Below are 17,493 nucleotides of genomic sequence, written 5' to 3'. Positions count from 1 at the left end.
CAAAAAAAAATAAAATACATGAATAGTTAAGTTGAAAATTTTATTATAATTTTTTTAGTTGTATGTTCAAACTTGTTGATTTTATAACATTTATAACATGGGTGCTTTTTTTTTTTGAACGAATGATATGGGTGTTATATAAATTAGTATATAATAAAATTTCTTTTGGACGAATAATATATAATTTAATATACAAATAAATTAAATAAAACCGTAAAATTTGAAGGGTCTTTTTATTATCGAAAAAGGGAATTAAAGTTATGTTTCTAAATTTCAAACATTCAAAATCAGTAGTGAATTGAGGAATGCATGGTCAGAGTAGGAGCATGCAAAAGCTAAACTATCATTAAACTCTTTTTTTATTCTTCTTCTTTTAACATTCAATTTGCATCACTTTTTTTGGTTAGAGAAATGGCATCACTTAAGAATGTTAAACACTTGGGTGTTTCGGTATGTTTTAAGTTGTGTTAATATAAAGAAGTGTGTTAGTGTAATAGCAGCAAATTAATCTGATCTTCCTATCAAAAAATGATTATATAAAAATGGGATCCAATTCTTTTTTCTTTTTCTGAAGGCAGAATCCATATATGATATTCAGCAATAAAAATAAAATATTCCACTTGCAGAAAACAGCAAATAATAAAAGGCAGGGAACATAAAAAACGCACCAAAAGAGCCTGTCTGTCCCTCAAAGGGTGTAAGCTGTTACAGTAGATTCCGTGAAGAGATAAGTCCCTTTCTTACAACAAACAACCTCACAAAGCATAAAAAACCAATTTTCTTTTTCTTTTTTTATTATTTAGTCCGTGAAGTTTATAAATGTTGTAATTAAAATTAAAAGAATATAAGTAGTCATAATCTCAACCTAGTAACTTAAGTATAGTCCAGTCTACATGAGGCTAGCAGGCATTGTTTTATATGGAGAATGTAATTTCGCTTACGTCGCATGCAACAGGTTTAATGTCCTAAATATGAAGGACAAAAGAAATTTAAAAAATTATGAAAGAAGGATGATATAATAATATGGGGTTGGAGTTGAATCTATTTAAATCCAGAGAAAGAAGGAGAAGAAGTTTAGAAGGGGGTGGTGTTAATTAGTGTGTTGGTAAGTAAAAGCATGTGAATCCCCAATAATTCGAGATGCAGCAGTGGGACCTTTAGCCAGCCCTTCCTCTTTTGTTCTCTTCCTCTTCCTCTTCCTCTTCATCTCTTTTTTCTTTTCATCACTCTCAGCTCAGCAATGTTGTTAATGAAAGGAATGGCTCTTCTCCCTTTTATGCTTTCACTACTTGTTCTCCTACTCCACTATCACAATGAGGTTCACTGTTATGGAGACAAGCAGCTTCTCCACCTTCCATGGGACACTGTTGATTCTACTTGTTTGTCTCATAAATCAAGTAAGTTGTTACTTTTTCTTTTAATGTATGTTTTTACTTTTTATCAAACGAAATGAACAGGACTCGTTACATTACATTGCTAGCCAAAGCTTCACCCTTGTTTTATTTTCCACCTTGGAGAGATATGTATCTCTGTCTCAGCTTCTTCTTCTTCTTCTTTTTTATCCTGCTAGGAAAGGAAAAAGGACCCATAACTGCTTTCATGGCTTCATGCCTTGTGGGAGACAGCCATTATTGCCTTACTCTTTATCACTCTCTTTTTATTTACTCCATATAGTGGAAGGAAATCTATATAAACTGTACTTTAAGCTTGACTTTGCTTTTCATTACATTATTTAATCTATAATTGCCTTATATGTGCTTCTAATTTGAAGATCTCACTTCTCTTTTAATACTCTCCGTATATAAAAAATAAATATCTCTAATTTTCAATTTATATTACCTAATTGTGTTCACTGCTTTTGGTCAATGGACAGGATTGAAAACCATCGAAATCCATATATATACGTGCCTCTTTTTGTTTCTTGCATATCAACTTTTTGCTTTCTTTTATTCCATTGGTTTTGCTTTTTTGGCATTGCAATGCTTTGATCTTTCTTCATGCAAAATTATGTTTGATTAAGGGTGGGCATAATAACATCCCCTTTCATTATGGATGTTTAGGACAGGAGAAAGGTGCAACCATATTGGAAATGAAGCACCAGGACTATTGTTACGGAGGAGGGGTCAAAGACTGGAACAAGTTGCTTCAAAAACGCTTGATTTTGGATGATCTAAGAGTTCAGTCATTGCAAGCCCGGATCAAAAACATGGCCTCTACCCAAACACGTGATGTTTCCGATGATAGACTTCCCTTAACTTCTGGAGTCGAACTCGGGACGCTAAACTACATTGTTACAGTCGAAATAGCTGGTCGGAAAATGACGGTGATTGTTGATACCGGAAGTGATTTGACTTGGGTTCAATGCCAGCCTTGCAAATCATGTTATAGCCAAAAAGAACCTCTTTTCAACCCTACTGCATCTCCTTCCTACCGAACAGTCCCATGCAATTCATCTGAGTGTCAATCACTTGCATTTGCTACTGGAAACACCGGAATCTGTGGGGAAAACCCGCCCACCTGTAACTATGTTGTTAGCTATGGCGACGGATCCTACACTCGTGGTGAATTAGCTCATGATCAACTCAATCTAGGGAAGACTCCAGTGGACAATTTCATATTTGGGTGCGGCCGGAACAATAATGGTCTGTTCGGTGGAACTTCAGGTCTGTTGGGTCTAGGGAGGAGTTCAATCTCTCTGGTTTCTCAAACTAAAGCAATATTTGGTGGGTTTTTCTCCTATTGTTTGCCATCAACACAATCTGGAGCATCAGGTTCATTAGTTTTGGGAGGCAATTCATCAGTTTACAATACTTCTAGCCCCATTTCTTATACCAGAATTATCCCAAATCCAAAGCTATCAACTTTTTATTTCCTCAACCTTACTGGTATCAGTGTTGGTGGGGTGACACTGCAAGATTCAAGCTTTGGTAAAAGCTCGATGCTTATTGATTCCGGGACGGTTATCACAAGGCTTCCTCCAACAATGTACAAGGCCTTGAAGGCAGAGTTTCAGAAACAATTCTCCGGTTTTCCTACTGCACCGGCTTTCTCGATCTTGGATACTTGCTTTAACCTTAGTGCATACCAAGAAGTGGATGTTCCTACAATAAAATTGCAGTTTGAGGGTAATGCTGAGATGAAGGTGGATATCAACGGGGTCTTTTACTTTGTAAAGACAGATGCATCTCAGGTTTGTTTGGCTCTTGCAAGCCTCTCATTCGAAGACGAAATAGGTATCATTGCAAATTATCAGCAAAGAAACCAAAGGGTTATATATGATACAAAGGGGTCTAAGTTGGGATTTGCGCAGGAAAGTTGCAGTTTTACTTGAGCAGAAAAAAACAGCAATGGTTGGCTGCTTTGGAGATACATATATATATACATATAACCACCATCTTTTCTAAGCCAAGTGATGTGTTGGCAATTAACAATACCTATACCCTACCATCTTTCTTAATTCATATTATATACATATTACTCCACAGGGAGAATTGAAGGTACAGATTACGTTAGCCACTCAAGATTTCCTGAGTGATTAGTAAATGTTAAAAATGGGGGTTGGGGGGGTTGGCAGCTATTGCCAGAAATAACACTACTTCCACAGCAGAGGCAAGAGTTTAATTTTCATGTTAAATGAATATCCTTGTACTATTTATTTCAATGTATGAAGAAAGATTTTCAGTGTGTAAATCAGTTTGTGTCTCTGACAAAGCATTGACAATGTAACTAATTCCATTGCCATTTTAGCCGAAATGCACATAGTATACAATACACACTTAACCACTAGAATCAGAGGTCAGATGCAATCAATTAAGTTGAAGCAGAGAGTGAGAGACAGATGGAGAGAGGACCTGCAACATACCTAGAAACTGTCCGGACTCTGCATTTCCAATGCTACAGGCAAAGTGGCAACTGAGTAAAGCCAGAATTTCCAGATAATATGAACTCCCTTGAGCATAGGTTCAGATGCTTCAGCAAATGATTCAAAGGCAACCATACCTCCGGAAACATAATACTGCATAGGGACAAAAAGGAAGACGTCCTTGCATGTCTAAGTACTCAAACATTCTAAAAGATAATTGTTACAATAACTTCCCAACAAGAAAAACGATGTTCACTTTTGGAGAGGTTATTCCTTAAATACCGGCCCAGGTTCAAGTCAGATGCTATTGACAAGAGTAGCCATTTCAATATTCTCAGGTTCAAGTACATCATTGCCCCTTTTTGTCCTCAACATCTCAGATGGAAGGATGGACAAGTTGGGATCACTTCTAGGCATCAAAAATAGGAACCCGATTGGAATAAGTCTTAACGGGCTCCGGATAACAATGGCTATCCAAAGGTTGTCAAATTGTGTACGTGTAACATTCAACATGTGGAGCACTAGGCCTCCTGACCAGGCTGATGAAAGCAATCCTATTTGATCAATTGACATGATTAGAGCGAAGAAAGTGCCTTCTATACCAGATGGGAAAAGCTTGGAGCTAAGTACGAGAAAAGGCATCCATTTAATACGCCCAATCATACGAGAAACTGCTTCATCAACCACCACAAAGAAATAATCTGGCATACCAAGTTTCAAATTTATACGCAACACCAATACCAAATCCAGCAATCCAGAAACACCATGCAACAGCTGGGCCCAAAAAAGTATATCACGAAAAGGATGGTTTTTCAAAAAGTTTTGGTACAGAAGGACCCCAAAAAGAGAGCCCACGGCACCAACAGAGAAGATGGATCCAACAACTTCCTGCAAAATGCATACAATTGCAGCTTACAACCAAGAGATTTATTAGATATTGGGGAAAAAAACAGTCAAAATGCCTATATCACTTTCTTTTTCCTGTTGACTACTTAAGGTTATTCCCAGAGTCTAGACTGCATAAATTAAATAATGAAAACCATTAAGAACACAAAGGTAGAAGGTGCAAAGAAACACTAACAAATAATATAAACATGGACTAACTGTGAAGTGTACCTAGAGAGGTGGTGTAAGCAGATCCATCACTAAGTAGACGCAACCCAACCCAAAGTAACTTTAAAAGTGAGAAATTAACAACTTGAATTTGAATAACATAAAACCAAGCAACCTAAAACCAAAATGACCAAACCAATACCAATACCTGCTACTGTAATTGTCAAAGGATGACCTGACTTCACCCAAAAAATAACCAACATAATGAATGCTGAATCAACTTTAAAAGTCAACATGAAAATAACTTCAACCTAAGATAACTTAAATTTGGGCACCCTGATGCCCAAACAAGCCAAACGATTGAAATTAGGAGCAACATACTACTACTTGAATCCAGCTCAAGAGCCCACTTGCCAACTCCAAAGGCAGTGTTATTACTGAATCATATGTAATATAAAAAGAAATGGTGCTACCTGTGAGAAAGATGGACCCTCCTTTGCATCTGTATACCAGTAGAACATCCCTTCATGGATATGTAAGCCTAGTGCAAGAGACAAATACATGTATAAACACGGTCGCCAAACATCCCGGCATTTCAGTGTTGTCCACATAACCTTGCTAGCATCTACAATTTTCTCCTTTACCTAATCTCAATTTCCAACATTTCAATATATCAAGGAAGAACTGAAAGATCAATGCAGAGCTTGCAAAGAAAATACTTACTCTTCTATAAGCAAAGTTGCGCACTTGGGATTCTCTCAACAAGATTCCAACCAAAACAACTAGGCTAGCAGGGATTGCAAGCAACCCAAATACACCCTGTAGGAAAAGTAACACCTTCAATGACTCATGCAATACAGAAAGAACTTTATGGCCTAATAATAGGTACACAGAATACCTTGTCAACCTATCCTAACTTGAGTGGTTACTGAAGAAAAATAACTCTTATATCAAAATTTCTTTATTGTGTAAAATCTTCTATTATGGATATATTGGCACAACATCTGTAATATTTACAAAAGATTCTGCATTCTTGTATGAAAAGAGAAAGAGAGACATAAAAACAGAGAAAGACAGAAATTCTAAATTCTTATGAGGTTAGCAAAGTCTGGATTTCAATCAAGTTGTGAGATTACATGCCTTGAATAATTAGTAGCTTTCAAATAAGAGAAAATAAGCCAGGCTAAGGCTGTGAGGTGTTCTTTTATGCCTGGACAAAGTTTTGAAAATTAAGATTCAACTCCTTAGTCACTTGATATTGGCTTCATCATAGACCCTATCTCTAATAGCCCAATTTTCAGTGATATCGGAAACAGTGGTTCGAGACCACCAAATCCGGTAAATGAGCTTGTAAATTTTATTATTTAATATTTACGAGCCAAATGTGTTTTTTAAAATATTTTTGAATTAGTAAATTTGTGTTTATAAGGATTTATTAGATTAATTGAATTAGAAAATGAGGTATCGAGACCTCGATTTTATAAATTGAGCTGTAAATATTTTTATAAATATTTATGGAGTATCATTAAGGTAGTATTAAAATTTCTTTAGAAAATTTTAATGTTTCGGTGGTCAATTAATTAAAAAGAACTAAATTGAAAAATGTGCAAAACTTTCTAAAGTGATTAAATAACCTAATAATTAAATAAGGAAGGACTTGAGAAGCAATTATGCCTAAAGCAATAGGCTGAGGCGGCATAGCAAGAAAAAAAATCTGGAAATTTGGTGAAATAAGGGCAAAATTGTAAATTTTTTCAAAATTGGGTGAAATAAAAGGGAAATTAGAATTTGTAGAGAAATCATCATCATTTTCAGCTGAAAAACAGCCATTGAAGAGGGTTTAAGCTTATTTTTCATACTTTAGCTTCATGTAAATTTAATTCTTGCTTTTTTCTTGAAATTTTTATGTTTTTGGACTTTTACAACTAGGTCCAACTTACTATTTCTTTAGTTTTTTATTTTTTGAAAGTTTTGGAAGTTACCATTTATGGATTCATATGATTTTAGTTATTAGATGATGAAATTGAGATCTTAATGAATATTTAAAGGTATTTATTAAGGAAATTTTGGATGAAATCATGTTTTCGGGATTAATTTGGAAAATTGTTAAATTTATGGAAAATTCTGAAATTTCATGGAATTATTGAGTTATTATTGATATATATATGAAAATATCTAGACTTGAAATAATGATTAAATTGCATGAATTTCATCTTTCAAGCCTAGGAACAAAATCATAAATAATTAAAAGTATAGGGTAAAATGATAATTTCGCCTAAAATATGAATTGGATAGAAATGAATACGAATTATATTAAATTGAGCTAAATTTACCCGTATAGATTCGGATAGACCAAGTACGGAAGTAGATTGTGGTAAAGAAAAAGTATCGAATTAGTAGATTACAAGTCACGAACAATTAATCGAGATAAGTTTGTGTAACTTAATTGTGCAATTATATGTTTGAATTTATTTGAATGATTTCTATGTGAATTGTGTATTGGCCATGTATATGAAATTTAATCATATATCTGGAAATACCTAATAAATGTTAAAGTCTCGTTTGAATGAATGAAACTCGATTAGATACCAGGTTCTGTTTCTCGAAATGGTAATGTTCCTGCATATGTTACAGACGTACCGTAGCTCAAAAGAGCGTCCCGTTACAAGCCCTCTCAAGCTTCCCGTTATAGTGTTCTTGCGAGCTTCTCGTTAAATGCTCTTCGGAGCATCCCGACTGGTTGTAATTTGCATATGCTGTAGACACCCACGCTCTTATGAGCGTTCTGTTTATAGACACTTTGTGAGCTTCTTGTTAGTGCTCGCTTGAACTTCCCATTATATGGCTATCCGGTGCTTTCTGACTTAAGTGCTCTTCGAAGCTTCCCGTTAAGTACTCTTCAAAGCTACCCGATATAGGCTCTTTGTGAGCTTCCCGTTATTAATCCCGGAAAAGCTTCCCATTACATGGCTCAATGAGCTTTCCATTATAGTGCTTGAGGGAGAGCTTTCTATTTAAGTGCTCTAAAGAGTACTCTCGGACATGAATTGATGGATTTCTGATTTGTACACTTTATGTGTACTACCCTCGTATCCACCGAGATTTCAAATGATTCAACGAGTGAAATTCTGACATGAAGACAAGTAAAAATCAAAATGAAATTAATATCTGAAAAATACATGAAATACATGGAACTTGGTATTTGATGAGCTCATCTTTGTTATTGCTATTTACAATAAATAAATAACTAACATGTTTGATGAGATTGTGTGCTTAAGTTATGGCCAAGTTGTTTGGGATGCATGTGTATGTTTATTTAATGTACAAATGAATGGTAAGTTTATTTCCCGTTATACGAACTTACTAAGCACTAAGTGCTTACTCAGTTTTATTTCCTTTGTTTTATAGTAATACGAAAGCTCGTTGGATTGGACGCTTGGCGGAGATCACTCACACTATTCATCGGCACATTTCAGTACAAATATAATACTAATTATATATATAATGGCATGTATAGGTTTCGGTTAGCCAATGTTGGCATACAAATATTTTTGTTGTAAATAGCTATTAGAATGGCTTATGATGAATGTATTTTGGTATATTAACATATTAGTTAATTTCATGTTTGATATTAAGTAAATATGGTCAAATAGATAAATTCACAAACATGGATTTATGAAGTGATATGGTATGTATGAGACTTGAGTTTTGCATGATTTAAATGTTTTGGATTGGCTTTTGGATGTGTTAAAATGTTTGTGTAGGTGGATGATCATATGGGTGAGAAATAAGGTTTAGAAATGGCCTTATTTTGTCCATACGGGAAGAGACACGGGCGTGTCTCAGCCGTGTGTGACACACGGCCTAGCACATAGGCGTGTGTTCTTGTCGTGTGTCCCTTGCATCTTAAAATTCAAAACAGAATGCTTAGTATTTTTCACATGGCTTGGCACACGGGCGCGTGGCTTGGCCGTGTGATCCTTTTACCTTAATGTTTTGCAAGTCAGAGAGTTACATGGGCTGGGGACACGGTCGTGTGACCTATTTCATATACCACACGGCCTAGGATATGGATGTGTCACTAACCACTTGGGCGTGTGACCCCTGCACCTAGAAAAATTTTGAAATTTCGCGAAAAATTCTATAAGTTTTCGATTTAGTCCCGACTTGTTTCTAATGTATGTTTTGGGCCTCGACGGCCCTAATAAGGGACTTTACGATAAGTTTTCTGACATGTATGATAAAATAATATAAAATTGTCTGTACTCATTCTGTAAGTTCTGGTAATACTCCATAACCCTGTTTCGACAACGGATACAGATTAAGAGTGTTACACTATCAACCCTTAATATTATTCAGAATTCCTCTCTATGATGCTATATTATTAATCAACTACTCTCAAATTTTATAAATAATTTTAGTATTGTAAAGATGGAGGTAATTGAAATTCAATGGCACAAAGAGTTTTGGTTTCATATTTCCCAAATAATTTAATTAAATCTATTACTTAAATGCTAGGAATGCACCATAAGATTTACTAGTTAAAATTAATAATTCAATTGGAACTGTTTGATCAAATGCCCAATTCAGTTAATTGTATTGAATTTTTCAAAGAATCTGAAAACCATCAAATCTAGAATAACGCAAATCAATTACTAATAAAATACTGGGTAGAAAGGAAACCTTGGCTCCAACTAGGTGAACAAAGAAGCCACTAAGCGAGAGTCCTAACAATGCTCCAATAGAAGAGCTCATCCCACACAAGCTCTGCATATCACCAGCAAGGTAAGTATGACTTATAGCATGTTGTGTGACACAGGCATCAATAGCCACATCAGCAATTGCAATACCAGCACTTCCTGCCACCGGGGATAACAAGGCAAATCCAAGATGCAGATTCTTATGGAGTGATAGAATTAGCATTGAGATCACACCAAGAAACCCTGAAATAATCATAAATAAATCTGTCAAAAAATTGCACTGATCATATATAATAAGGTACACCGGGTTTTCTATCTTCCATACTCTTTCTTTGCTCTTATTTTCCTTCTTTTGTCTACGCCGGATTATAAAAAGAAGTTGGAAAGATTCCATGATATATCCATTACCCATCAGAAACTAAAATTCAGGTAACAGGACGCCATGAACAAGAAGATTAAAAAAAATCCAATAATAAATAACCAAAAAGGAAAAAAGAAAAATTATGGCTTCGGTTATTCATAATTTACCAGCAAAAATTAAATAAGGCCGTCTCCGGTAACCAAGAATGGGGACAACATCAGTAAGGAGGCCCCAAAGAGGCTAAACAATCCAAGGAAAATGAATTATCCCAATCAAGACCTGCGCTTGAGAGGGTTGTACCTTCTGCTCATCTTTCATGTAGTACCGTGTGCTAACTCTGCTCAAGCCAACACCAAAACCCTAACTGATTCCGTAAACTATCACCACTCCCAACACAAAGCTCCAATGCAACTCTTCACTCAACATTCTTAACCATTGTATTGGTCTTAACATCATTTCCAGAATACCTTTCTTGGGGTTAATCCTTCTCACATGGCTACCTCCTGCATCCTGGTGAAGTGGCTTTGTCTCGCTGTCTTCCCGTTCTTCCATCATTGCAAAAACTGGATTCTGTTTTGATTTGGGCACATGAATTTGTTCAAAACATGGGGGGTTTTGGACCCCAGAGTTGGAGATAAAGAATTAAGAGAAAGATCAGACAAGACCCCAGAATTTTGGACGGTTTGATGAAAGAGGAGGAGGTGGATGGGTCAATATATGTAAACAAGGAAATCAAAATTGAATTAGGGCTGTCCAGTTTTGAATGTCCTAATTCCCATATATCCATAACAAATTTGTGAGCTTTCCTATTTATAATTTATTTATACTAATAGTACTATATATTAAAACTATAAATATGTTGTTTAATAGATGTAAGTAAATTCACATTATCACTTAAAATTACATTTTAGATAAAAAAAAATCAAGCTTGCACCTGTCAAAACCACTCACTATGAATACCCTGTAATTAAAGCTTACCAAACTCCTCCAAAATGTCTGACGTGTGTTTTAGATACTACGTTTGATGTCAGCTATATGTGCAGCATCATAACTTCTGCAAATTGCAAAACTCGTTATCCACTTTCTTTTTCGTATATAAATTTGATGTCTGGCATTTTAGATCCGCATTCACTGCTTGACAATAAAATTGTAGAAAAATAGACTAATCCTTTAATTTAGTGTAAGGGTAAGTAATTGGCATAACAACCCTATCCCAACCTAACCTTTTCACAGCAATTAGAGTTGATTCTTCTTTCCTTTGATAAAGGGGGAGTTGCCTCGTATTATTCGTGTAATTATACATTCGTGTTTTATACCTTTTCAATTTTCAAGTACGTGAGAGTCCAAGCCTTTATGTTGTTAGCCGAAAATATAGGCATACGCCGCATAGTATGGCGCACCATTATCAATAGAAAAGTGTTGTCGTCCAAAGCTTTTACCCCTTTGCTTCCACAAATATTTATATAATTTTTTTTTGAAATGGTAAATTTTTTATTTTTTAGACCGTGATTTTTTAATTTCAATGCAATAGGTGCAATTTTTTAGACTTAAATATAATATATATATATTTAAAGTTAATATTTAATATATTATCAGTGAAAAATTATCACATATCATTAGAAAACATTTAAGTTTCAGTTTTTGATAATTTTTATATTCTATTTTTAAAAATAATTTTTTATTTGAAAATATATTTGATATCTATTTTCTTATAACATAAAAATGAAAAATATAATACTTTTTATATTTATATAAACTCAAACAGTACTAAAATATGATAACTCACTAGCGGAAGGAATGAAAATTTTACATAACTCAGAAAGAATTATGTAAAATTCAAGCTCCATGATGCCAATTCTTTTTATTTAAAATATTTGATAAATGAATGTCTTTATCTCCTATCTTTATCTACATTTAATGAACCAATACAGATAAACAAACTCCCTTCCTGCAAACTTAATTATGCATTGCCACTAAATCCTTAACTTGTTTTTTCTTTTTCAAATCTACCCATCAAGCTCGCAATGAAACATGGGTATCGCCAACGAATCTAGGTCGCCAAAAATAATATCATCATCCTCAGTGTAGCTGCTAGAGTCTTGACAATCAAAGTATGTTTGAATATAATCCGGAAAGCTCCGACGAGGTACGTTAGGTTCGGGCGGCGTTGATGGACATGCAGCCTCCGATGTCCTATCTAACATTTCCTTAATTTTTGATGATTTCAGCAAATGCCCTAGTGCCGATGAGGCTGAGCTACTGCTGCCATTGCTATTGCTGTCGTCTAGTCGCGTATCACTTGTACAGTAAGTTTGAGATTGGATGGAAATCTCTAACTTCGTGTCATGATTAGGACTTGGGGTTGAATTGGTGTCACCATTAAAGTTTTGTTGAGGGTTTGAAGAGTTATTGGAATCACTTTGGTCATTTGGATGTAACCAACCGATATAACGACTTAGGTCAAAATTCGTAACCGCATTGAGTCCTCTGTATTCTATGGCAGCCATGTCATAAGCCATCGCTGCTTCTTCTTGTGTTGCTGAAAAATAACAAATATCAAAGTTATAGAAAGAATTACAACAAATTATGACACATAATAATATATTTTTTAAAATAAATAATTATTTATTACACTATATAGTATAGTGAATTATATTAAAACACATCATCAATAAATTAATAAATATATATAATTACTAGATGTTTTAGCAATTGGCGAATTATAGCTGAATGACAACATATCAACTTATATTAAATATGAAAGTTTTAAAGAAAAGTAAAAGTAGTTTAGGGATAAAAAAAATGGTATAGATGATGAAATTTGATAACCAAACCTGCAGAGTGATGTGAAATGTTTAGAAAAGAAGACACGAACCAACTAAAACCATCTAAATTAATTAATGTATATAATAAAGGAGAACTAAATATGCATGCAGATATGGGTGGAGGGTTGGAGATTTAGTTGAATTGACTTTTTCAAATCTTAAATAGCTCAGTAGGCGAGGCTGTTGAAGTTTGGTAAACAATATCTCAACCAACTGGATTTTATTACAATTCATTCCCATCGTTTTCCTTTTACACACATATAACCATGTATTCTGATTTTATAAAGTAAAGCCTCCCACTAATTTAATTGGAAATTTAGAAAGCAATTAACTAATAAAAATTTACCATATGTCCCAAGATAGAGATACTTGTTGCCAAATACTCTGCCAATCCGAGCTTCCCATCTTCCATTGTGGTGGTGCCTACAAAGTGGATTTTTTTTTAAAAAGTTTTAAATGGCCATAATAATAAACCCCACAAATTTAAATTTTAAATCTAATTCTATGAGTTAGGATCAAACCTGGCCACGCCTCTATATTTTGAGACCCCACGAGCAAATCCACTGCTTTTCCTTTAAATATTAAACCAAAAATATGTATAAATGAATTAAAAACTCTAATTATTTTATATATATATATGTTTTTTTTTCTAAACGATAAAGTTTTGATTAATGGTATTCTTTACACTTTTCTTTTTTTTGAAGTATTACCTCCTCAAAGATCCAATGTATTCTTCTTTTGATTGACTCTCCATTTCCTTGAGTTCCTTTTCATAAGTGGCTAACTACAACAGAATTAGTAAGCCAAAAGTGAATTATCTTTTACCCAAAAAAGAAACATATAAAGTCTGTGTATATAAGAAGAAAAATCCAACATTGAAATGAACATACTGGGAAATTAAGGACAGTATCTTGTCCCCAGTACTTCAATGCAGCCAAGTCATATGCATGTGCAGCCGCTTCTTCATCCGCATAAGCACCTAATCAAATATCAATACATCGAAAAGAATGAATTCCATCAAATTCTGATACAGGCAAAAATCAAATGGATTCTACAATTTCGACATAGCTATTGACAATGACAAGTCTATTAAACAGGGTGAGGGGAAAAAGAAAGATCATCAAGGTGATCAAAACTCACCTAAATACACTGCATTAATTTCAGTTTCGATCTCGTCATCAAGCCAAACCAACCATGAAATTTACAGAATTAAATTTGAACTGTTAGTTTGATTGTATAAAAAAAACCAAAGGAAAATTGGGCGAGGAAGAAGGATAGTTATTATTATTACCTTGTCTTCCTTTTTTTTTCTGCGATTCATTCCAGCAATTCTTATCCCACAAATGAGCTTCAAATCTCCCTGTCCATCGGTGCCTGATTAATGAAACCATCGAGAAATCAAAACAGAATGCCAAGAAAAACAAAAGAAAAGAAAAAGCAAAATAAAATTAGAATTGAGACTGTCCGTATATCTTGAATGAACAAACTCGCCAAGAAAGATCACCAATCCCTTATAACTATATATATATGTATGTATGTATGAATAATTACCTAGTAACGCCTCGATACGTGGAGCTACGTTGGGGAGGAGAGTGACGGGGAACAGTTTTACGAGTGCGCTTGAGTTTGGTTGTAGGTTGTGCAGCAGTTTTTTCATTACCCGAACCGTTCTTCTGGTTTTGATGTGAGATTTTCGCCATCAAAAAACTAAAAACAGAAAAAGCTGAGGTCAAGAGTAACAAACACACACCCTCACTCTGAAAACCTTAAGAATGGGAGGGGAAAAAGAATGAGAAACGATTTCAAAGGATCCAGGAAAAAACAAAGGTTAAGGTCTTTGTTTGAGGGGAAAAAAAATAGAAGGGGAGAGAGACTGTTGATACAAGGATGTGTTGGCCGTCTTGAAGCGGTTTTTTCTCTACTCTCTTTTGGCTTCGGTTTGAAGTTATGCTCTCCGAGATAAATAATATCATCATTTTATTCTTAATTTTATTTTTTGACTGAGATTGATAGGCACTTCTACTTTAGCTTGCTTTGACTATTTGATTTTGGTTGATTATCAATATTTAGACTTATTTGATTACAATCAGTTTAAAGATTTAATTTGAGTTAACTGATAATTTCTAAAAAAAAAAAAAACCTTAATATTTGAAATGATTTAGAATTGTTGAACAATGCATCAAATTGTGTTTAATTCACATTTTGACCTCTAAGTCCTCGGTTGAAATTAGTCTTGGTTTAACATTTTTGTCCCAGCATTTTTAAAAATATAAAATTCATTAAAAATATTATCTGGACTCGTTCACATAAATAAATTAGTGCAACATTTTTATTATTATCTTCAAGCTTTTCTTATATATTAATAAATTTAATCTTCCATTAAATAAATGGATTATGAATGAAAACATACTGCTTCATTAATAATCATATTTTTTAATTGACATTTCTATTTATGTAAAGCATTATCTTTATAAGTGAACTATAATGGAAAAGGGACAAACTTTTAGGGACTGTTGCTCATGGTCATTTGCTTCCTGTTTTCCAAAACGTATCAAACCTTTTTTTCCTTCAAAAGAAACATACGGTTTATTCGAATAATTTCAAAAAAAAAAGAGAGGAATTTATAATAAATAAATAATAGCCACAACTCAAGATCACGATTTTTCCTTGTATGCAGAAAAAATATATAGATGACGCATGATTCACGAGCAAGAATTTTGGTTTTCATTACTAAGAATGAAAGTGGCATATCAAATACGTCTTTCCTTTTTGTATTTTCTCTTTCGAAGTATTTTCAAAAAGCGAAATCTATACAACAACTTAAAAGTTACCATCTTAATTACCTTCTTTGGTATTTTCAGGTGAAAGTCATTTAAAAAAAAAAAAAGAAAACTGTGTTTTTAACGTTTTATTCTGTTCGAGTGGAAATTATTACAAATTTTTTGTGTTGAAAACATAATGATTCGTTTTTATGTTGTGATTGAGTTATGTTAATGTTTTTGCATAATTAGTTTGTTTTATATAAATCTTTGACATATTGATATGTACAATGTTGTGCATATCATTTTTGTATTCATTGTATTTGCATAGTTTCTTAAAGTGATTCGATTTAAAAACTAAATTGTGTGTTTATATCATTATATTGTTTCTCAATCAATCTCCTGTTTGTAAAATATTTTATGGATCTTTGCATTATTTGTTGTAATGATTCTAGAGAAAATATATGTTTCTTTTCATGTAAAAGTTAATCAATTTATATAATATTTTATACATTAATAATTTGTTTCAGATGGACTTGGATATATTTGTATATTTATGTATTTTTTATTTTTTTAACTATAAAATGCGTTTTGATTTTTATAGGATTATTTTTAGATTTTTATGTCACGTACTCATGTTTAAATTTCATTTCATATCTTACTAATTAGTGGTTAATTTTAACTTCAATATCTATTACACGTCTTATAATAGAACTATTAAATGTTTATTTTAAAAAATATCGATTTTGGTTTTGCGCATCCTTTTCTAGCAACGCGAAATAAATAAAAAAACTTGCATCTTTTTCTTCTATTTCTTTTACTGCTGAGAGTGGCGGATCCTAAAACTATTATTATTACTTTCTTATAGAACAACATAACTTATCACAGTTACTAAATCCCAATAAACTTTGAAAGCTTCTCTAATATACTATTAATTAATGGGACTTTTCAATTTCACAACGGAATTAGAGAGTTATAATATCTCTTGCTAGGTTATATATATTTAAAAATCAACAGGTCGATATAATAAATACAATAAAAACTAACTGATTTATGAAGTAGTGTATAAAGTAAATTCGCATCAAAATCAACAAGCTCATTAAATTATAAGTTTATCAATTTATAAATAAATACTAAAGAACAGACGTAAAACTAACTCTTCTAGAATAAATGTAAAACATCTAGAACCTCGAGGAAAAAAACCCTTTAGTTACATATGCAAAATAAGTAGCAACCATACATTGAAGATATATTTTTCTTTTATTGGTATGATATATATGAAAATTAAAGGGTTCTTCTCCACTACATTGTTAAAAGATATTATTTAGTTTTTTTTTTTTTTTGGCTTAGTTAAAAATTATAACTTTGACTGATCTTAAAATTATATATATTTATTTTGGTCCCATTCAAAAGATTCCAAACATTGTCCTTGTCTGTAAAACGTGAAGATGAAAATCATTAGTAAGAAAATAGGGAATTATGATTTGCAATGTGATGCATGCATGCATGGTGAGTTGCATGTGTTAAAGACCAAATGACATCTATGAGAGCTGCCCAATTAAACCAACAATTTTTGCTGTTAGGAGTTGAAGGTTGAAAATTGAGAAGGCTACGCATGCGGTGTTAATTAATGAAATGGAAATTCTTAGATAGGTAGCGTACATCTACTTTTTCTTGTTAAATTAAATGCCCACAAAGGTTAGATATCATAATTTATTATATTTGAATAAATTCTAATGGGTTGATAATTCATTCTTTCAAAATATATATTAATAATTCATATAAAATTTAAAACATTGATATATTATATTGTGTTTAATATTTTGCGTCAAATCATATTTTACTATCACGTTTTAATGGTTTGTCCATCCATCAGCTACAATATTGAGTTATTCAAAATTAATATTGATATGGACATTCTTTTTACCTACCT

At 33.1% G+C, this 17,493-nt stretch overlaps 3 protein-coding genes across 5 annotated transcripts; 1 reads left to right on the top strand and 2 right to left on the bottom strand.

The window, feature by feature from the left end:
- The first annotated feature begins 1,000 nt into the window (after positions 1-1,000).
- LOC105769005 (aspartyl protease family protein At5g10770) lies at positions 1,001-3,690 on the top strand. Its single transcript, XM_012589338.2, has 2 exons — positions 1,001-1,397; positions 2,061-3,690. The coding sequence occupies exons 1-2, from the start codon at positions 1,241-1,243 to the stop codon at positions 3,329-3,331; spliced, it is 1,428 nt and encodes a 475-aa protein (XP_012444792.1). The 5' UTR covers positions 1,001-1,240; the 3' UTR covers positions 3,332-3,690.
- On the bottom strand, positions 3,544-10,810 carry LOC105769004 (probable folate-biopterin transporter 3). Of its 2 annotated transcripts, XM_012589337.2 has the most exons (5): positions 10,144-10,808; positions 9,599-9,858; positions 5,639-5,734; positions 5,389-5,559; positions 3,544-4,750 (listed from the first exon to the last, which is right to left on the bottom strand). In XM_012589337.2, the coding sequence occupies exons 2-5, from the start codon at positions 9,836-9,838 to the stop codon at positions 4,160-4,162; spliced, it is 1,098 nt and encodes a 365-aa protein (XP_012444791.2). In that variant the 5' UTR covers positions 9,839-9,858; positions 10,144-10,808; the 3' UTR covers positions 3,544-4,159. The 2 variants fall into 2 exon arrangements, with proteins under 2 accessions (XP_012444791.2, XP_052487299.1); XM_052631339.1 differs by having other exon boundaries at positions 9,599-10,810.
- Positions 10,811-11,749: 939 nt separating this feature from the next.
- LOC105770840 (AP2-like ethylene-responsive transcription factor At1g16060) lies at positions 11,750-14,752 on the bottom strand. 2 transcript variants are annotated; one of them, XM_012592195.2, is made up of 8 exons: positions 14,353-14,752; positions 14,093-14,175; positions 13,942-13,950; positions 13,692-13,780; positions 13,512-13,585; positions 13,323-13,373; positions 13,148-13,224; positions 11,750-12,515 (listed from the first exon to the last, which is right to left on the bottom strand). In XM_012592195.2, the coding sequence occupies exons 1-8, from the start codon at positions 14,499-14,501 to the stop codon at positions 11,983-11,985; spliced, it is 1,065 nt and encodes a 354-aa protein (XP_012447649.1). In that variant the 5' UTR covers positions 14,502-14,752; the 3' UTR covers positions 11,750-11,982. The 2 variants fall into 2 exon arrangements, with proteins under 2 accessions (XP_012447649.1, XP_012447650.1); XM_012592196.2 differs by lacking the exon at positions 13,942-13,950 and having other exon boundaries at positions 14,353-14,751.
- Positions 14,753-17,493: the final 2,741 nt, after the last annotated feature.

The sequence above is a fragment of the Gossypium raimondii genome, chromosome 5 (genome assembly GCF_025698545.1).
Source record: "Gossypium raimondii isolate GPD5lz chromosome 5, ASM2569854v1, whole genome shotgun sequence".
Taxonomy (NCBI): Eukaryota; Viridiplantae; Streptophyta; class Magnoliopsida; order Malvales; family Malvaceae; genus Gossypium; species Gossypium raimondii.
This window is presented reverse-complemented; position numbering and strand designations above follow the sequence as displayed.